At 47.8% G+C, this 20,150-nt stretch overlaps 1 protein-coding gene across 5 annotated transcripts in view; it reads left to right on the forward strand.

Moving 5' to 3' along the window:
• EMB2421 (FAD/NAD(P)-binding oxidoreductase family protein) overlaps positions 1–20,150 on the forward strand; it is a 48,250-nt gene that overhangs the window by 11,330 nt on the left and 16,770 nt on the right. For 2 of the 5 annotated variants that reach the window (XR_015262624.1, XM_086778292.1), the window contains exons 2-7: positions 2,828–2,910; positions 3,089–3,133; positions 3,246–3,381; positions 3,803–4,287; positions 4,377–4,424; positions 4,619–4,793. Coding sequence is in view for 4 of the 5 variants with exons in the window: in XM_086778292.1 (XP_086634418.1) it covers positions 2,828–2,910; positions 3,089–3,133; positions 3,246–3,381; positions 3,803–4,287; positions 4,377–4,424; positions 4,619–4,793 (972 nt within the window). In the remaining variant the exon portion in view is untranslated. Of the gene's footprint in view, positions 1–2,827; positions 2,946–3,088; positions 3,134–3,245; positions 3,382–3,802; positions 4,288–4,376; positions 4,425–4,618; positions 4,794–20,150 lie in introns of all 5 variants that reach the window. The other 3 variants (XM_086778294.1, XM_086778295.1, XM_086778293.1) reach the window with 3 other exon arrangements.

The raw sequence follows: 20,150 nt of genomic DNA on the forward strand, positions 1-20,150 counted from the left end.
TCTAACACAGGGGGAGGGGGAGGGAATAACCACAAAGGTGGTCTGTAGTGCCAAGTGGGCTTGCCACCTCTATCTGTGAGAAAAGGGCCAGGCCGCCAGAGCCTTAAGAATGCTTCCCGCCACTTCCGCATGCGGTTAGAGCCACCCTGTAACTTCCCCCAGTGGCCTAGAGGGCATGAATGATGTCAAGCCAAATTCTCTTGATGGACTCCATAGGTGGAGTGTGGGTGCCTTCGATGGCTTCGCTACATCTAGCTCTTCAGAAGGCAGCAATGCTGCTACAATTGGCATGAACCCGGAGTCCAATGCTGAGTAGATGGGGCTGGGACTGGTACTGTTGAAATGCGAAGGTGAGAGACTTGAAGGGTTAGCCCCCCACCTTCCTCCTCATAAGCCATGACAAGCTCAGCCTTAGTGGCCCAAGCGACAGGGCCCCAAGAAATGATACGTGTTGAGGTCTTGTCCATCGTGAAGATACGGAGAATCCGTTGTGCCAAACCTTCTGAGCCTTTGGGCAATCCCAAAGATAGTCTCTGAGACTCCAGAGGGCGGCCGCACCTCGGACAAGCTGTTGGTCGACTGCCTATGGCCAACCATGTGCCAACCGCCAAACTCCTGTGTATGGCCAACCACGTGCTAATCGCCAAACTCCTGTGAGCCAGCAGCCAAAGAAAGAGGGTGATCTTTCCAAAAATCGGAGAGAAAATGTTGTGAGAGGCTTTGTGACTACCAGTGTGCTACTGTTGGTGGGGTGCCCTCGACCCCGGGCATCTGGATCCTGCGGCCTAGCCATGCAATGTATGCGAAGAACGGGGTGCCCATCATCTCCTCCTTGTCAGCTGGATCACGCCAAGTCCACTCCCAAAGGTCCCACTGGAGGCGTGTGAGGGGCCGGCTCTCCCAAGTCCATAGATGTTAGAGTCTCTCCCTAGGCACCTTGGCCGGAGGGGATCAATTTGAAATCTGATCACCTTCACCCTCACCCTCTCTAAGGTACATCCACTGAAGTCATCTAGAGGGGCTCTGATCTCTCTAATCTCCATGGGGTCCAATCGAAAAAGTGACCAAAGCATAGCTCTCATCCGTGCCATGAACTGCCAAGAGAATATCATGCTGAGTAAACACGCCTAGCCATTGCGCGGGGGTTGGGTTTGGGATAGGGGCCAGCCATTCCCGAGGAATAGCATAGTCGATGTCGAAGCTAAGTCTGTCTCTACCCCGGATCCCAACCAGGCCTCTCTCCTGAGCCTCAGGGGGAAGTTGTTTGAATGCAATCCAATCTTCAAGGGATCTGGCAGTTCCTATGCTCAACGCTCCCCAGGATACATGAGGCTGGGCCCCAGCATGTGACCACTGGGTAGACGGATCAGGGAGTTCTAGATCAGGAACTACCAAAGACGCTTCTTCGAGGCAATTGGAACCGACTACTGAAGGGCTGGCTTGCGGTGATCCCAAGCACGAAGTAGGTTGGTGGACAAATTTGTCCTCAAAAGCTAGTCTAAAGCCGTGGGTCCGCATCTCTGTGAAGATCCATCTGGTGCTCTGCGGCCAAGGGCCCCCTAGGCTCGGAGTGCGGGCTGAAATCTTGGCCAAGAGGAAGCCTTTCCAAGGCTCACCACCTGGGAGAAGTCCTCGTAACAATTAGCTTTGCCCAACAGGGCAGGGCTCTGAATGGCGGGGTCAATGATGCCTAGGTCCCCTCTGCGTCGCGGTTGAATGATTCTCCAAGCCACCTTGCCCCGGGCAGGCCTCTCACCACCCACAGAAAGTTGCGGATCAACCGCTGTACTTGGCCGATGTAGGCTCGGGAGAAGACCCAACACGAAGTAATATACCACATGGTGGCAAGGACGACTTGGTTCGCCACCACCACTCAGATAGCCGCGCAGAACTCTAGTACATAGAGAGAGAGAGAGAGAGAGAGAGAGAGAGAGAGAGAGAGAGAGAGAGAGAGAGAGAAATGAAATGTTATATTAACGTCTTCAAAAGGCCAAAGTGACCTATGAGACCAAAGTTACAACCATGTGACATCTGATACACTGTCTGGAAAAGAAAAGAAAGAACTGAAGGTAAGTATCTAGCCCTACAATACACCTATGAGACCAAAGTTACAACCATGTGACATCTGATACACTGTCTGGAAAAGAAAAGAAAGAACTGAAGGTAAGTATCTAGCCCTACAATACATCAGTAGGGAGCATCCGGAAGCAGCAACTAGGGAGAGTGGGAAGCTAATGCTACTAGTCAAAATGGGGTACATGAGTACATGGATACATGAATACATGAATATGGGGGAGTACAAAAGTGACAGTGAGTACAACAGTATATGGCTGGAGTGGTTATCATCCTAGGAGCTCTAGCATGGGTGTGTGTGTCTAAGCGGGGGGGGGGAGGGGGTGCTGGCTTGTAACTTAGGTAAGGGAGGTCTTGAATAGAGGCCCCTGTTGGATATATATATGTGTGTGTGTGTGTCTCTCTCTCTCTCTCTATATATATATATATATATTATATGTATGTATGTATGCATATATATATATATATCTAATGGGGGCCTGTGAGGATCTGAACTCTCGTCGGGACCTCCCTTACCTAAGTTATTAAGTCTACAGCGGTAGGATACGCACCCGCTGGCATTGTCCCCAAATCTTAAATCTTTCTTCCAAATCGTCATCCATTTAAAGTTTCTCTTGCTATCTATTGTTACTGCAGTTTTGCAATTGTTTTGTTTTCTAGTTTTGGGCCAGTTCTGTTGTAGAGACGTGTTCCTGTTCCATGGGGCAGGGAGCTTTTCCAAAGGTGCTCTAATGTGATTTTTAAATGGTGACAGGTATACAGTCTTTGACGATTGAAAAAAGGTTGAATTTCTCACAGCATCCACAGGCACATTTTATCAACAACCGGACAATGGAGGTGCTTGTAGTAGTTGTCCTTCATATTTGCTTCATGTAAGGATTGATGTTCTTGGTCCATTGTCTTTTCCTGCTGTGAGTGATTGGATTCAATTGGGTGTTGAGAACAAAGATTTAGAAGAGATGACTCGCAGGCTTTCCATAATGTTTCTATGTTTTCTCTATGAATTGTGATGTAGATATCCATTATGCAAGCTTTATCGCCCATATCATTTATTTTTTTGGTGGGTTGTGTGTGTCATACACACGTACATACATTGGTGGATCAATGATAGAGATTGGATGAATGCTTTACTTTTCACATGAGATCTAAATAAGCAATGGTCTGGTTAACAGATATTCAGGAGACTGGGTACGTTATCCAAAGAGATCGAGGCATTGCAGCCGCCTGTAGAGCAGTGGAGGAAGTTTGTGTATTGTACCTCTCTTACTGGCCCTTTGCTTGGTGTGGTGGACCATTTGCATCCTCAGGGTACACTTCTATATATGTGCTATGTTTGAGTTTATCCTTTTGTGGTAGCCTGTTGAAGGAGTCAGCTTCAGAATGCTAGTGCCCTTTTCACAATAACATTCATGCAATTTTGTAGTTGCAGAGTACCAACAAAACTACCAGTGGTGAAAACAACAAATCATGATAGCTAGTAGCCTGTAATATGCTGGTTGGCCATAGGCATGTTAGAATCAATGGATGGTCATTCTCATGCCACACTCTAGTACCCTTTTACTACTAGCATTCATGTAACATGGTAGTTGCAGGGTTACCAACCAATGGTGATAACAACAAACCAATGACATCTAGTAGTCTGTATTCTGCTTGTTGGACAGAAAGTTAGGAGTCAATGGTTGGTCGTTCCTTAATTAATCTTGTTTGAGTTTCATTGTTATTGTTACAGATCTCACCAAGATTCACAGCCCTACGTGGGTGGCTCACTTCTCTCAACACCGACTTGTACCTTTGCTTCGGCAACAAGCAGAAGGACTTGGTATGCATGTTACGAAGGACAGCAGTTATGGCCCAAGGCTAAGTGGAATGGGCGAAATCAAACTCAGCCATGAATGCATTTCTGTGGAGGAAAGCTCAGAGGGTGTGAAGGCAGGAGTTTTAATAACAGGAAGTGGTGTAGGGCATCTCTTGACAGTCAACTGTAGCTTCCTCGTTGGGGCGGATGGTGCAGCAAGTAAAGTGAGAAGGTTAATTGATGTGAAAATGGAGGGAGAGGCTGCGTTGCAGAACCTAATTAGCATCCACTTTTTCAGTAGTGATCTGGCTCAGTGCCTTGTAAGAAGCAGGCCTGGGATGCTCTACTTTGTCTTCAATCCTAAAGCAATCGGAGTACTTGTTGCACACGACCTTCGCCTGGGCGAATTTGTAGTCCAGGTTTCACTGAAACCAAATTGTGTTTTGAGTCTCATTAAGGTATTTACATGTTAGGCATACTTGTTCACATGTTCATACCTCTATGTCAGGTTCCCTTTTATCCACCCCAACAGCGCTTCGAGGACTTTACAAATGATGTAAGGTTATTGATTGTCTTTTGCTATGCCATGTGTATCCATGTCAGTGGTTGAAATCATACCATTATTTGGGATAAACCTCCAGTTCTGTGTGTACAAAGTTTGCTGGTTTTTGTATAATGCATTGAGGGGTTCTTCACGGGCCCACTTTACAGTGCAATGGAGAGATAATAGTGACTTTTGTGTTATTGCAGGCATGCAAAGATATAATATGTGCTCTAGCTGGAACAGAGATTATAAATATTGATATCAAAACAGTGAAGCAGTGGGTCATGCATGCTCAAGTGGCAGAGCGGTACCTTTCCAATTATCAACAAATAATACTGGCTGGAGATGCTGCTCATCGCTTTCCTCCAGCTGGGGGATTTGGTATTGCCTTACCCAATTTACATGTTTTCTATAAGATCCGTCTTTGTTCTCTACCAGAAGTGGAGCTGGGTGGACAAGCCCTCTTTGCAAATGGTCTTTTGTTTTGAAGTAATCATGCTCTGTGCAAATTGTTTTTTGTTTTGAAGAAATCATGCTCATTGCTTGCGCATCAGTTTCCTGCAAAGGTCTTGGGGCTATGCATTGTAAGGCTGAGTTCACAAGCTCCACCCACCAGCTGATGGGACGAAGCCTGATTGGGTAAGATGGGACTTCAAGGCAGAAATACTTGTTCACAGTGTTATATCCCAAGCCCAAGGCAGGTTAACAGGTCTTACTTGGGGTTAGATTAATTTGGGCGCTTGGATAGGGCATCTAATGGGGAGGTAGTGGTCTAAAGAGGCACTAGCTAAATAAAGCACCATGTTTATAGGAGGACTATTGTTGCATCCTCAGCAGTGGCGGATTTTGACCTTGGTCTTGGGGAGATCAACTCTTTCTTACAGAGGGACAGTCCAGGACAGACTCATCTCGTTTCGTGAGCAGGAGAGGAGCCTTCGCAGGAGCCTTGCTTCTGTACAGCGGGCCCCAGATTCCCCTTGGCTAGAGTCAGATGGAGGCAGCCTGCACAAAGATCTTTTCAATTGAGGAGAGGAGGGTAGAGTTCAGGTATCACGCTCAGTATCTTTCTGGACCAAGGCACTTGACAGGGTCACGCATGACTTTTTTGAGCTGTCAGACCCCCACCATCAATGAGATGGGATCCAGAGGCTGAGGAGCACAGCAGGTCAGACCCACCCCAGGTCCGTTGCATTGCCACAGTTTCTACACACCTCTCACCCCCCAGATTGAGGCAGTGAGAGAGAGAGAGAGTTTGGCAGCAACCATGATCTCATTGAAGGCGGCCCAAAAACCACCTTCCATTAGATCCTGGTGAAGAAGGAAAAGGGAGACCAGCAAGCCATCCTCACCTAGGCACTTGCCACGAGGCAGGGCCTAAAGAGCCTCACTCAGCTCGCCACGCAAGCAGGGAGAGCTCAAGAAAACTCTCGACACCTGGGGGGGACCACCGCCTGTGTGCTGTGGCCATATGCTGGAGCAACTTTCGGAGGGACTAATTCATCGGATTCCCGAGGGAGGTGATCGTTTGGATGTGTTCCAGTGGTGCCCCATCACCCTCCGCCTACAAAATCCTCGCCAAAGCCATGCCGCCTTCAGCCCCACTTTCCTGACTTGATCCATGGCACACAGACTGGGTTTATTCCGGATAGGACCATCCTGGATAACATCTTTATCTTTTGGGAGGCGACCGCTATAGCTCGCCTTTCGCCCAGATATGGGATTTCTTCTCTTGGATTTCGAGAAAGCCTACGACATTTCGGGTGGGATTCCCGGAGGAGTCTCGATGCTTTATTCCGCTGCTCACAGCAAGGTCCTTATCCAGGGGGGCAAAACTTAAAGGGACAAGTTTCCAATTTGCAGATAAGTTAGACATAGACAGGGATGCCCCCTCGCCCTTTTCCTCTTCCTCTTTGGCGATGAGCAGCTATCTTTCCACTTAGGGGACAGGACTCTAGGGCCTTCGCTTCCCCCATCAGATCCCAGGAGGAGCATCTTTACTCAGAGTTTGTAGATGACATGGCCGTCTACCTCTCAGGGGAGGAGGGGAATCTTTAGAGATTTGTGCTGGCCGTCGAGGACTTTTGCCTTGCTTTAGGTGCTGAGATAAACTGGCACAAGTTGTATGGCTTCTGGGTTGGATCCTTACCCACCCCAGCTTGCCGTCCAGTTGAGTCTTTTTAGTAGATTCCCAGTGGCACCCCGGTTAGATATTTGGGGTGTTAGATGGGGATTGATATCTCGCCAGAGCAGCAGCTTGCCTCTCTTCTTTTGAGCAATCGGAAGCACTGCCCGGCTCTTACTTGCTAGCCGCGTGTTGTTGGCCAACCAGGTGCTCATGGCCATGATGTGGTACATCACTTCATGTTGGGCGTTCTCCCCGGGTGTGCTTTGGATAGGTTCAATAATACAAACCTTCTAAGAGTGGTGAAGGCTAGCTCACCACCCAACCGTAGGATCACATCCACAAACCTCCCCCGAGCCATAGGCTAAGACTCAAATCCCACGAACCATGCTAGTCAGCATTGGTATACCACCAACGCCTGCCTATTGAGGCATTCTGCATGATAAGATATCTGAACACTGGTTAAAGTATCCAGAAACTTAAAGTTCTATCTCAACCCATTGTGTCAAGGTTACGAAGATGCAAGCGAAATCTGCCAACACTCTATTGGAACTGGGTCGAACTGTGTGTGTGTGAGAGCATATCTTGATATAGAGTTCTACACCCACTATTGGGCACTGATGACGTTAGTGGGGATGTCGTAGTATCTAGTCCGTACTATGTAGAATGGAGTTGATAGTTATATAGTCTTGTGGGTTGACTACCATGAGTATATAACATGCACGTTCCTAAAAGGTGAATTTGGGCATGTTCCTGGATTCATCTAGGTATATAATTCAGCCGTATTAGCGGACATGCAGATTGCACATTGTGAAGTTTTCGTCCGAGTTGCGGCCAGTTGATATTATGCTTATTCTTTCTATCTTTAGCGGTGCATTTGTCCTATCAACTACTTATTTGTTGTACTAATTCTTTCTATTTTGTGCTAATCTCCAAAAAGAGAGGCCGCCGCAAGTCCAGGGCTTTGTGTGAATATATGCTCTTGTGTGTGTGTGTGTGTGTGTGTGTGTGTGTGTGTGTGTATGTGGAGTGCGTGTGTGAGAGTATATCTTGATACAAAGTTCTACACTCACTATTGGGCACTGATGACGTTAGTGGGGATGTCGTAGTATCTAGTCCATACTATGCATAATGGAGTTGATAGTTATATAGTTTTGTGGGTTGACTACCATGAGTATATAACATGCATGTTCCTAAAAGGTGAATTTGGGCATGTTCCTGGATTCATCTAGGTATATATATGTTGCGTCAGAGGCTAGTACACCTACCCCATAACCAAGGCGAGTAAGACATCAGTTTTACTATCCAGTAAACATGAGTTTTGGATAACTATCCCATCAGAGGCTAAAAGATTTGCCCTGACAAAACTCTGTAAACCTGCACATGTGATAAATCCTGGCGTCCCATACCAATAGAACGTACCCCATATACGTCTTACAAATTCATCGCTCCTTAGCTCGTAAGTCATCCGAAAGATTACCAAAGATTGCTAACAAACTCTTCCGGCATATAAACCGAACCTTCTCGGTAGAATAAATCCCATTTGAGAAAACCATTGATCTCAATATTAGCAAGATTTGCTCTCCGTTTGGACCTCTACAAAGTATATGTGCGCACATCAAGATTCCTCACAACTGTCTCTGTGAAGCAAAGAAGCTTCAACAAGGGTCTAGTAATGCATAACTGCTTTACCTACATCTGGTAAAACATAACCACTTTACCCGGAACATAGACCCAATCATAGTTGCCAAGCAACTGCATAACACTCTCTCCGATCATCTGCAATCCACAATCACATTCTTCCTTCTTGTAATTGATTTCTCAAATCAACTGCCCCTTCCATCTGGTCCAGAAGTCCACCAAATAGGAATATAGATGTATCAAGAAACCTTGTATGTAGCATATCCTAGCGTCTCATACCACCAGGATATACTTGCTAGATCCTGTGAACCCTAGTCCAAAACACAAGAGGATAGTCTCTAGGAATGCTCCCTTTACCTAGAATAGTACCGCTTCTCGAAAGAAACCGTAAATCCCATACGAAGTTGCTAAACTCTCCCAAGGATTCAACCATAATACCCACCTCCACCTTTGTATTTGCACACTAAAAGAAACGCAAGCCCCATTCAGAAGATAAAATCATCGGATAATCAAGTTCTATCCAAGAACCCCATCTTACATGCAATAATTGATTGCCTCTCTCATCCCGAAATCTGAGCTGAAACAAATGTGTATCCATAATGCTCTCTAATGAAAACCCGCTACCATTACAACATGCAAGAACTCCAAAACAAATGCCATCCAACATTTGCTATGATCTTGGGCTATATGTGAGCCAAAGGTATCTGGAAATCAAGTATAGGTTATACCATCAATGCTGTGTATATCGCATCTGCATATCATGTCTCCCTTGGTAACATCTTTGGTACTAAAGCCTAGTCCTGATCCAACTCCGTAAGATAAACCTAAATCTAGGTCTATAAAGGGATCTCTACTCTACAGAACCCAAATCTGCACATTCTAAAAGTACCAGTAAACCTAGTGCACCTCAAGGAAAAATATGGCACAATGGCCCATCCTCACCATGCTTACAACAACAAGTTATCCATGACCACAGAGAAACCTCATCGGTGTAATCTTCTCGACAAAAGTCAAGATATGCTTCCTTTGTGAGTTAAACACATCCGAAAAAATAACTACCCACATGAAACTACATTGAATCCCTAGCTTAAAGTCGGAAACTTTGTCAAAAGATGACTGAATCAACCGTCCGTGAGATCTTGTGCACTATATCCAAGAAATGTGCTCGATCAAATACGTGATCTAAGATTACCGTTGGGTAATTCAAAGTAGACAAGACCAATGATCGTATAGGAAAGTAATAAGTAACTACAAGTAGTCACCAATTTAGTCACTAGCACTCGAATGTGTCACACATGGATTGCAATCGAAGCAAATGCCTAACGAAGTTCCTTCGTCGAGGCTTCCCAATTGATGTCTATCTATCCAAGACTAACCAATGTTATTCTTGGATGCATGAAGGAACTATCGATCATGGCAACTCTGCTGGCAAAATAAAACCAGGTAAGTGCATAATATACATAGCACTATCCAAGTCATGCTATTGATCCTTCACATCCTCTATTGGTTCACACCAAGTAGCCTGCAATCACTAGGATCCCCACAAAAGACATGGGTTCCCACTCTGGCAACACATGGGTCACGGAATAAATACCAAAGTACATCCGCATCCTCTAAACAAACACAAGGCTACCTTGGCAAGACCAACCAAATAAGGCTCTGTGGTCCCCCAAGTCAATGGTCTCTATGACAGATTCTTCTCTATAGGTGAGGGTTGTTTTCCGAGAAGGAAATCACCCTTCTACAACTAGGCCCACTCAAATATCTAGAACAATAACTTGTCAGATATTGCGTGTACTAGATGGGACACCTGGTCCGGATCTAGGCCTTGAGATCTATCTACTAGATCTAATTCTTCAGATTGGTCTACCATGAATTCGAGTAATCAAGGAGAATCCTGGTCCATGTTGTTCAACTAAGTACAACTCAAGAAGCTATCAAAAATCTGCTTCTCAGGACTTGAGCAAACTAAATGCCCTCCGCCTATGTCTGCTCCTCATGGGTGTGAAACCCACGGAACCCTCTAATAGAGGGGAAAGATCCATCAAGTCTTTGGAAGGAACTATCAAAAGCAAATAGAAAAAGCTTACTAAGGCCTGCGTTTAGGTTGCTCTGATACCAAGTGTTATAACCCCATGGATCTCCTAAACGCAAAACACCTAGTGATTAGTACAAACCCCCTAAGAGGGGTGCAATCTAGCTCACCACCCAACTGTAGGCTCACGTCCACAAACCTCCCCCAAGCTAGAGGCTAAGACTCCGATCCCACGAACTATGCCAATCAACACTGGTAGCGTGCTTGTTGAGGCCTTTGGCATGACCGTCCACGATCCGTCGAACCCAATCATGTTCTTGATGGTGATCTTGTGTCACGTGCATCCCGCACTTGGATGCCACGTAGACATTTCTGTACAGAAGGTGCAGGACTTGGGATGGTGAACTGGTCCCATGTGAGCCCAGTCCGGGACGAGTCAGCCAGGGATCCATCTCAGATGTCCGAGGTCAGGTGTGCATTGTCCTGCACGAGTCTAAGGTCAGGTGTGCACTGTCCTGCACATGAAACAGTGCCAGTCCGCGCTGTGAGTCTCCCTCTGGAATGATGTCAGATGTTCTGTGTGTCTAGTTTGCAACTGGATGCCAGACCACTGTAGGCATGTAGGTTTGCATGTAGAGATGGGGCCAGCCCATAGGGCTACCCCACAGTGCGAAGGTTTGCACTTGTAGTGTGGGCATGGGGGAGGTGTAGAACCACCCCCAAGGGGCCAGGAGGGCCCAAGCTGTGCCCACCAGCCATGGCATGGGCTGGAAGGGCTGTCGGCCAGCTTTAATGCTGCTGGACAGGCAGCCGACAGGGTTAGAAACCCTACCCACAGCAGGTCGGCCAGGTGTAGGGGCAGTCCCACACCCATGCGCTGAGTGCCCAGCAGCCTGGCACTGTCCAGCAGGCATGCGTAGAGTGGCCAGCAGCTTGATTAAGTGTGAAAGCACAATATTTCTCAAGACCTAGTCGTGAGGCTTCATAAAGCTGGCCGACTGGATGAAAGGAGGAGTATAAATACTCCAGCCAATAATCATTGAATTCATCTCATAATTCACCAAGTGCTCCAAGCAAACAAGGGCCAGGACAGCCAAGAGGTTGCTAAAGCAAAGGGGTGAAGGACTGAAGGTCAAGGGCAGGTTTTCCAGCCAAGAAAAGGTCATGTATTCTGTATTTGTTTTCAGATTTACATCATTCTAATAAAGCAAATACACCATCCGTGGTGGGGGCCCTACAGAGGGTAATTGGGACAATACTGTGTCCTCTCCATCTCCACCTTCTCTCTCTATTTTCTGCACATCGTCTTTCAGTTTGTGCGTTAATTCCGTCGCGAAAAGAGTGCTGATTTCTGAGTTTTGAAGTACCGATCCTTCTCCGAAGCTTCCGCATATTACAGTGGTATCAGAGCATCAGGCTCAGCAAAGCTAAACACTGATTCAGTCCCATATGATGGTGTACAGGTCCAAGGTACAGGAAAGTACACGGATTCGAAGCCCAAGGCGAGGAGCACAGAAGCGGGAAGAACTCCCAGGAGGTTTGTTGGTGATGTTCCACAGTGCCAGATGGGGATGGCAATTCCGTGAGCCAGATAGGTTCTCAGGTAACGGTCCCAAGGGAGGTTGATCCTCCAAGGGTGATGTGAGAGTGCCAGACTCAGTTCCAGGAATGAAGACCAAGACGGTGTTCAGAGTTAGGGCAGGAACGGATTGTGGACTTGATGGAACCAGATGCATAGATCTTCGTCAGAGACAGAGTGGTTTGAAGAACAGGCCGGATGTTCAGAGAAAAAGGGTTGCCAGGGATGGATGATGACAGAGGGACTTCGGGAAAAGGATTGGGATGATGACAGTCATCCAAGAGCAGGTTGGAATCCCGTCATCAAGTTTAGCAGAGGGGGATGTCATGTGCACAGATGCCCATGGACAAGTTCCTCAGCTAGTCCAGAAAAGGCAGCCAGAAAAAGGACCATTAGAACCAGAAAATAGAGCACAGAGAGCTGTTGGCAGTGTAGACTGGAGCAGGGCTTGGAGAGCAAGAGGAAAAGCCTGTCGGCTGTACCACAAGGGAGTCGGCTGTACCAGAGGTGGAGGCGGCTGAACCAAGTTGAAGGGGGGCTGCAGGCGCATCATCGAAAACAAGCATTAATGACCAGTCGGCTGAATTAAATAAACTTTAATGAAATTATGACTGGCCAGCAGTCGGCCAGCATAAAGGGGGTCCAAGACCCATATAAAAAGGCCCAAGTGCTCCTCATTGAATTCATTCAAACCCACTAGGGGTTGGGATCACTAGAGGTCCCATAGGGGACAGATTTTAGGGTTAACCACCTTTTTATGAAGGCAGCCAAGGGCTGCAAGATATGTACCCTTTTTGTACCATAGTATATACTGAAATTCCAGCACTTCTCACTCTCTCTCTCTACTCTCTCTCTACCTGCGTTTTTGCATCAGATGGTGCGTTTTTGCATCAGAAGGTTTCCAAGAGTGTTTAGGGCTGAAAGAAGACTCCCCAGAGCTTCCGCGTGTTACAGTGGTATCAGAGCTCACTTCAAGGACAAAGATTCAGCAAAGAAAACCAGAAAATGTTTTCGCTCGTGTGGTTGGTTTTTAGACGCCGGTGGACTACCCCTTTTGGAGTGACTCCTGTCCCTCGAAGGACGGTTGGTTTTTAGCCTCCGGAAGCCTCTGGAAGTCTCCCACACAGATAGTGGATGGTCAGATTGCGTTCCGGAAAGGAATTGCATTTTCCCGCTATGGCGAGTTTCGGCGACGAGAGAGAACTAGAACCATGGGACCAGAGTGCACCAGGCAGCCCGGCTAGGGCACCCGGCTTGAGTGTCACAGACATGTTCCAGCAGATGATGCGAGCAATCGCAGACCAGACAACCAAGTTGGATGAGCAGAAGGCGCGGATTTTGGCTCTGGAGGAGCGTTCTCGCTCTCCAGCGTCGCGTTTTCCATCTCCTCCTCCCTCTCCTTCCGTATCCCAGATACCAGATCCTCGTCACAGGGATCCTCTCGCGGGGTCACAGCCGCAGCCAAGCTCCTTGCTTGAGATGCAGATGCGTGCATTGGAGATTCGACAGCGAGAAGACGACGCCATGCGACGAGTGGAACACGAGCGTTACCTCAGAGCTTTGGACGCCAGATTGACACCGGCGGCGCCCTCGAATCATTTTCCCGAGAAAATGAATTTCAGTAAGTATAATGTTAAACTCGATCCCACTACTCTTTATTCATGGTTACATCAATTTGAAGCTTACTTTGCCGCAGTTAGGAAAACAGATATTGACAAAGTGATCTTAGCTAGTTGGTACTTGGAAGGTGAGGCCATTCCTTGGTGGACTTAGTGGGCTCATGCCCACACCAGAGCAGGTATGGCAGCTTATGTGTGGGACGAGTTCGTCCGCGACCTTAAGCAGCGGTTTCTACCGCCCCACTACCTTGAGCGACTCGAAGACGAGTTCAGGGGAGCGCGTCAGAACGCGCAACCAGTCCTTCAGTTTGCCAATAAAATTTCGACCTTGTGTCTGCAATTAGGCTTATCTGATACGGACAAGAAAGGGCAGTTTTTGTATGGCCTGGACACGCAAATCCAATGGGAGGTGCGTATGTTTAGGCCAGCCATCTTTGAGGACGTACTCTCGCTTGCGCAGAGTGCAGAAATAAAACACAATGGTGGCAAGCCCAAGACTTCCCAGCCGGCTTCTCCCAAGGCTAACGCCTCGGCGGGGGACAAAAGCCAGAACCAGACGGGGTCTTCCCCAGGACAGAGCCCGGGAGCCTCTGGCTCCAAGAACTCGAACAATGCGTCTAAGCTTACTCCAGACCAGAAAGCGGAGGCAGGCAAGACAAGTGGCAAGTTGAGTGCTGAGGAGCTTGCTCAGTACAGGAAGGAGGGTAGATGTTTCTTTTCTCACACAAAAGGACATACTTCTCGGGATTGTCCGAAGAAGCCTCCAAAGGCCGCCGCCGCCTCCACAGCTTCTGTGGTGAGCACAGCTCCCACACAGACCCCAGCGGCTACCCCTAGTTCTTCAACCCCCGGTGCTTCAGTTGGAGCAATTATTAGCCGGGAGCTCGAAGATAAGCAGAAGGGCGCCCATGACCAGGAGTATGAGCGCAACGAATTGCTCAAGTCCTTTGGCTACATAGGTGGCCAGAGAGTCGTTGTCTTGTTTGACAGCGGCAGCACGGAGGATGTGATCACGGAACAGGCCGCTAAGCGTGCCCGTTTCGAGCTGACTCCGGTGGACAAACAGGTTGAGGGTTTTAGCACAGGTATTACAACGAGCGTCAAGTATGAAGCTCTAGGTGCTGAGTTAGTGATTCAGGGCATAGAGTTTGTGCGTGACTTTATGGTTGCCCCTCTTGTAGGAGCAGACATAATTTTGGGTATCCAGTGGTTTCACAAGTTTCTTCCTGATGTCAAGTGGGACAAGCACACGTTCCAAATCGATCGGAATGTGTCAAACACCCCGGTGACCATTAAGTGTGAGCTAGGTATTCCAAACTTTCCGCTCATAAGCCACTTGCAGGCTAAGCGAGCAGTCAGGAAAGGCGCACAGTGTGCGATGATTTACATCCAGACAGCCCAGACGGTGGCCAGTGCTTCCGAGAAGTACTCGGTTCTCCATGAAAAGTTCCAGAAGATTTTTCTTCGGGACAGTCTCCCTCCCCAGCTCCCCCCGTCCAGACCGGAGGATCACAAGATTGACCTCCTCCCAGGCTCGGAACCCCCGAGCAAGTTTCCGTATCGCCTGTCTAAGGCAATGGAATCAGAGTTGGACCGCCAACTCCAAGAATTGTTGCAAGCTGGCTTCATCCGCCCCAGCGTGTCGCCATTTGCAGCACCGATCTTGTTTGTCAAGAAGAAAGATGGGTCTTCTCGGTTGTGTGTCGATTATCGTGCACTCAACAAGCTGACTATCAAGAGCAGATTCCCGATGCCTCGAATTGACTATATTCTCGAGAGGCTGAATGGAGCTAAGGTGTTCTCCAAACTGGATTTAAAGAGTGGGTACCACCAGGTACGGATTGTAGAGGGGGACATCCCCAAGACAGCCTTCCGTACAGAACGGGCCCACTATGAATTTGTGGTTATGCCATTTGGATTGACGAACGCCCCAGCTACATTTAACCGCATGATGATGCGTATTTTCCGGGAGTTGATTGGAGTGTGTGTGTTCATATTTCTGGACGACATACTCATATTTTCAGCTACAGTTGAGCAGCATGACATTGATATGGAGAAAGTCCTTAAGTTGCTGGAAAGCAACGAGCTCTATGTCAATGAAAAGAAGGTAGAATTTTATCTGTTCCAGGTACATTACTTGGGATATATAATTAGTGCCGAAGGCATTCGACTTGATCCGGCTAAAGTGGCCGAGATTGTTAACTGGGAAGTACCTCAGACCGCTTATGACATTAGATCATTTGTGGGTATATGCCAGGCATATTCCACCCACATTGACAAGTTTTCTGATCTCTCGACAGACCTCACCGATCTGCTAAAGGGAGTGAAAACAAGAAGGCAAAAGATTCGAATGACTCCACGAGCGTTGGAGGTGTTCCAGAACCTCAAGGTGGCTTTGTCAGAAGCGCCTTGTTTAGTCCTTGCCTCGTGGGACGAACCATTTCAAGTGATCACCGATGCGAGTAACATCGCAATTGGAGGTGTATTGCAACAGAATGGTCATCCAGTAGCTTACATGTCTCGTAAGTTACTGCCCGCCGAAAAGAACTACTCAGTCTATGATCGTGAACTCCTAGCAGTTATACAGGCCTTGAAACATTGGAAACATTTCTTGTATGGCCGTGACTTCGAGGTTCGCACTGACCATCAGGCATTGCGCTGGATTCAGATGATGCCAAGTGCACAGTGGAGTGATCGACAACACCGCTGGAGTCAGATATTCTAGCAGTTCGGTGGCATGATTGAGTACCTTCCAGGAAATGCCAATCCAGTGGCCGATGCTTTGAGCAGGAAGGGACAAGTATCTGCGATTCAGACCACTAGACTTGACCTTGTTGGTACAGGACTAGAAGACATGAAGCACACGTACGCGGATTCCGAGGAATTCGGTACACAGTGGGAACAGGCATTGGATGCCACAGGACCATGCCATTTTCTGATACGCGATGGTTGGCTTTTCTACAAAGGCAGACTATGTGTCATGAAATCATTCCGGGCAGCTCTTCTCCATGATGCCCATGACGCCATTACAGGTGGTCATAGGGGCATGAATTCGACTCTGGAGAAATTAGAACGGCAATACTATTGGCCAAAGATGAGGCGTGATGTGTTTACATATGTACAACGCTGTGATATTTGTCAAAAGGTGAAAGCTCCTCGTGGAAAGAAGATAGGGTTGTTACAGCCTTTGCCAATTCTTGAGGGTCCTTTCCAGGATATTTCGATGGACTTTGTCACAAATCTGCCTCCCAGTCCGAGTAAGCGTAATACGCAGTGTTTAACTATTGTTGATAGGTTCAGCAAATTTGTTATGCTTATTCCTTGCAGGGCCAATGTGACCGCCGAGGATGTTGCCCAGTTATTCATTCGGCATTGGTACCCGATTGGCGGGATTCCTAGGACCATAGTGTCAGACCGAGATGCCAAGTTTACCAGTCATTTTTGGAGGGCATTGTTTGATAATTTTGGTACTAAGTTGAATTTTTCCAGTGCATTCCACCCACAGACAGATGGCCAGACAGAGATATACAACCAGTTGGCCTTTGATGTGCTGAAGTGTTATGTCCACGATCAGCAAGGTAAGTGGGAATCGTTTTTGCCTTTAGTTCAAGCTGTTTTGAATGACTCTTTTTCTTCAGCTATTGGCAGGACTCCATATGAGGCAGCGTTTGGAAGGCCTTTCCAGTCGTTGTTAACCAGGACTTCGTCTTCAGTACCGGAGGCGAACAGAGTGACGGAGTCTTACCAGGAGATCCTAGAGTCCGTTAAAGACGGGTTGGCTGAAGCGCAAGAGGCCTACACTCGACAGGCCAATAAAGACCGAAGGGACATGAAGTTTTCGGAAGGGGATTGGGTGTATCTTCGGATTATGAAGCAAAGATTGAAGCAGGTGGGCAAGCGATGCCCAAAGTTGTCTTTCAGGAGCTTCGGACCATTTCCCATCCGGAAAAAGATTAATGAGGTGTCTATGCAGTTAAAGCTACCTCCGAGTTGGACTATGCACGATGTATTTCATGTCAGTTGGTTAAAGCCATATGCAGGTCCACCCCCTTCAGAGGTCAAAGACGAAGCGGAACCAGACATTATTGATGAAGCAGAAGTAATGGTTCCAGAACAGATCCTTCTGCACCGTTTCAAGCATGGCTCAGGCCGAAGAATACGACAGTTCCTCACGAAGTTTCAGGACCGAGGAACTCATGAAGCGGTATGGCTCGACAAAGAACTTTTCGAAGACTATCCGGCATTATTGACGGATTATTTGGAGGCTATGCAGCTTCCGTCAAGTTAAGCAGAAGGGGATGTCACGTGCATCCCGCACTTGGATGCCACGTAGACATTTCTGTACAGAAGGTGCAGGACCTGGGATGGTGAACTGGTTCCATGTGAGCCCAGTCCGGGACGAGTCAGCCAGGGATCCATCTCAGATGTCCGAGGTCAGGTGTGCATTGTCCTGCACGAGTCTAAGGTCAGGTGTGCACTGTCCTGCACATGAAACAGTGCCAGTCCGCGCTGTGAGTCTCCCTCTGGAATGATGTCAGATGTTCTGTGTGTCTAGTTTGCAACTGGATGCTAGACCACTGTAGGCATGTAGGTTTGCATGTAGAGATGGGGCCAGCCCATAGGGCTACCCCAATGCGAAGGTTTGCACTTGTAGTGTGGGCATGGGGGAGGTGTAGAACCACCCCCAAGGGGCCAGGAGGGCCCAAGCTGTGCCCACCAGCCATGGCATGGGCTGGAAGGGCTGTCGGCCAGCTTTAATGCTGCTGGACAGGCAGCCGACAGGGTTAGAAACCGTACCCAGCAGGTCGGCCAGGTGTAGGGGCAGTCCCACACCCATGCGCTGAGTGCCCAGCAGCCTGGCACTGTCCAGCAGGCATGCGTAGAGTGGCCAGCAGCTTGATTAAGTGTGAAAGCACAATATTTCTCAAGACCTAGTCGTGAGGCTTCATAAAGCTGGCCGACTGGATGAAAGGAGGAGTATAAATACTCCAGCCAATAATCATTGAATTCATCTCATAATTCACCAAGTGCTCCAAGCAAACAAGGGCCAGGACAGCCAAGAGGTTGCTAAAGCAAAGGGGTGAAGGACTGAAGGTCAAGGGCAGGTTTTCCAGCCAAGAAAAGGTCATGTATTCTGTATTTGTTTTCAGATTTACATCATTCTAATAAAGCAAATACACCATCCGTGGTGGGGGCCCTACAGAGGGTAATTGGGACAATATTGTGTCCTCTCCATCTCCACCTTCTCTCTCTATTTTCTGCACATCGTCTTTCAGTTTGTGCGTTAATTCCGTCGCGAAAAGAGTGCTGATTTCTGAGTTTTGAAGTACCGATCCTTCTCCGAAGCTTCCGCATATTACATCCTGATCCATCATAGAATAACTCTTTGTGAATAATAATAACCTTATATAGTGGCTATTGCTGCTTTAAATAACTATCCGACCATAAATAGCGAGTATACTTGGTATTATTAAGCATGAGCCTTAGCCGCCTGTATCAGCTTACTTCCTCTAATCCTAGGGCTCCCCTAACCTTGCTGGATTAGACCACTAATCCTAAAGATTAGTACTAGGTATGTAACAGTGGGATAGCTATTGACCAAGGAAGATCACACTCTTCCTGTGGTGGCAGTTAACCCACCATAGCCTTGCTGTTGGCCATTGGAGGTCGGCCAACACAGTGTGTGCATTGCTGCCATCTCTTGGAGTCGCAACAGCACTACCTTTGGGACTGTCCCAAAGTGCAACAGGTCTGGTAGAGGATTCTTTGCCTCTACCTTGCGGTGTGGTCTATGCTGCATATTCTCACATGGGGAGCAGTAGCATGGGTGGCTGAGACTGGCCCCACCCTCTTCTATGAGGATGTAGCAGGGGGCAGGCTCTCCGAACTATCTTACTGTAGGGTTGATGTAGGTGCTACCCCCGACTTGTTGTTTGAGACCTGGTCTACCGGCACTTGTTAGAGATGGAAGATCATCAGCAGCATTGCTGTATGGCATATATGGCGGGCCCGTTGTAGCAAGGCCATCAAGGGCGGCCCCCCCCCCCCCCCAAATGCTAAGTCCATCCGTTCCATATGGACCGACATCATTCATACCCTTTGCGGCCATTGGGGGAAGCTTCTGGGAGGTTGGGATTGTATGCATCGTCAGCGAGAGGATTTTCTGCACACATGGTGCCTGGGTCTCTCTCTTTTTGATCGGGACGACAGGATCACTTGGCATAAACAGGTTGCTTGTATGAGGTAATTTTCCTCCAAGAGCAGCCAGCCATGGTGGAGGGAACTGTTGGGAATCAAGGTCTTACCGTGTGAACACATTCTTAGAGTGAGGAACTCTGTGTGTGTGTGTGTGTGTGTGTGTGTGTGAACCTCCTCTTAGAGCGGTTTGAATAACATCTAGATATTTATGTGTGTGTTTGACCTAAGCAGTGATGTCACTGAGGCAACTTTTATAACCTATAAAGGCACTTGTACTTCATTGAATCAAATCAAGCACCTATCACATTATGAGTCGTGTACTTTCACTACCTCTCTAGCTTTCACTCTCTCTCTCTCTATCCTTGTCAACTGCTTCAACACCATAGCCATGGCTGTAGTCTATGAGCCTCCCTAGCCTGTGGACTGTACAAACATTTGGTATCAAAGCATACGTATCTTGTCCTTACTGGCCGCCATTGCTGCAGCAGCTGCCTGTGTAAAGCCTCCTCTCTTGAGTCTGACATGCAGCAGCTCTTATGCACAC

The sequence above is a fragment of the Cibotium barometz genome, chromosome 39, assembly GCF_041138505.1.
Source record: "Cibotium barometz isolate CiBa-2024 chromosome 39, ASM4113850v1, whole genome shotgun sequence".
NCBI lineage: Eukaryota > Viridiplantae > Streptophyta > Polypodiopsida > Cyatheales > Cibotiaceae > Cibotium > Cibotium barometz.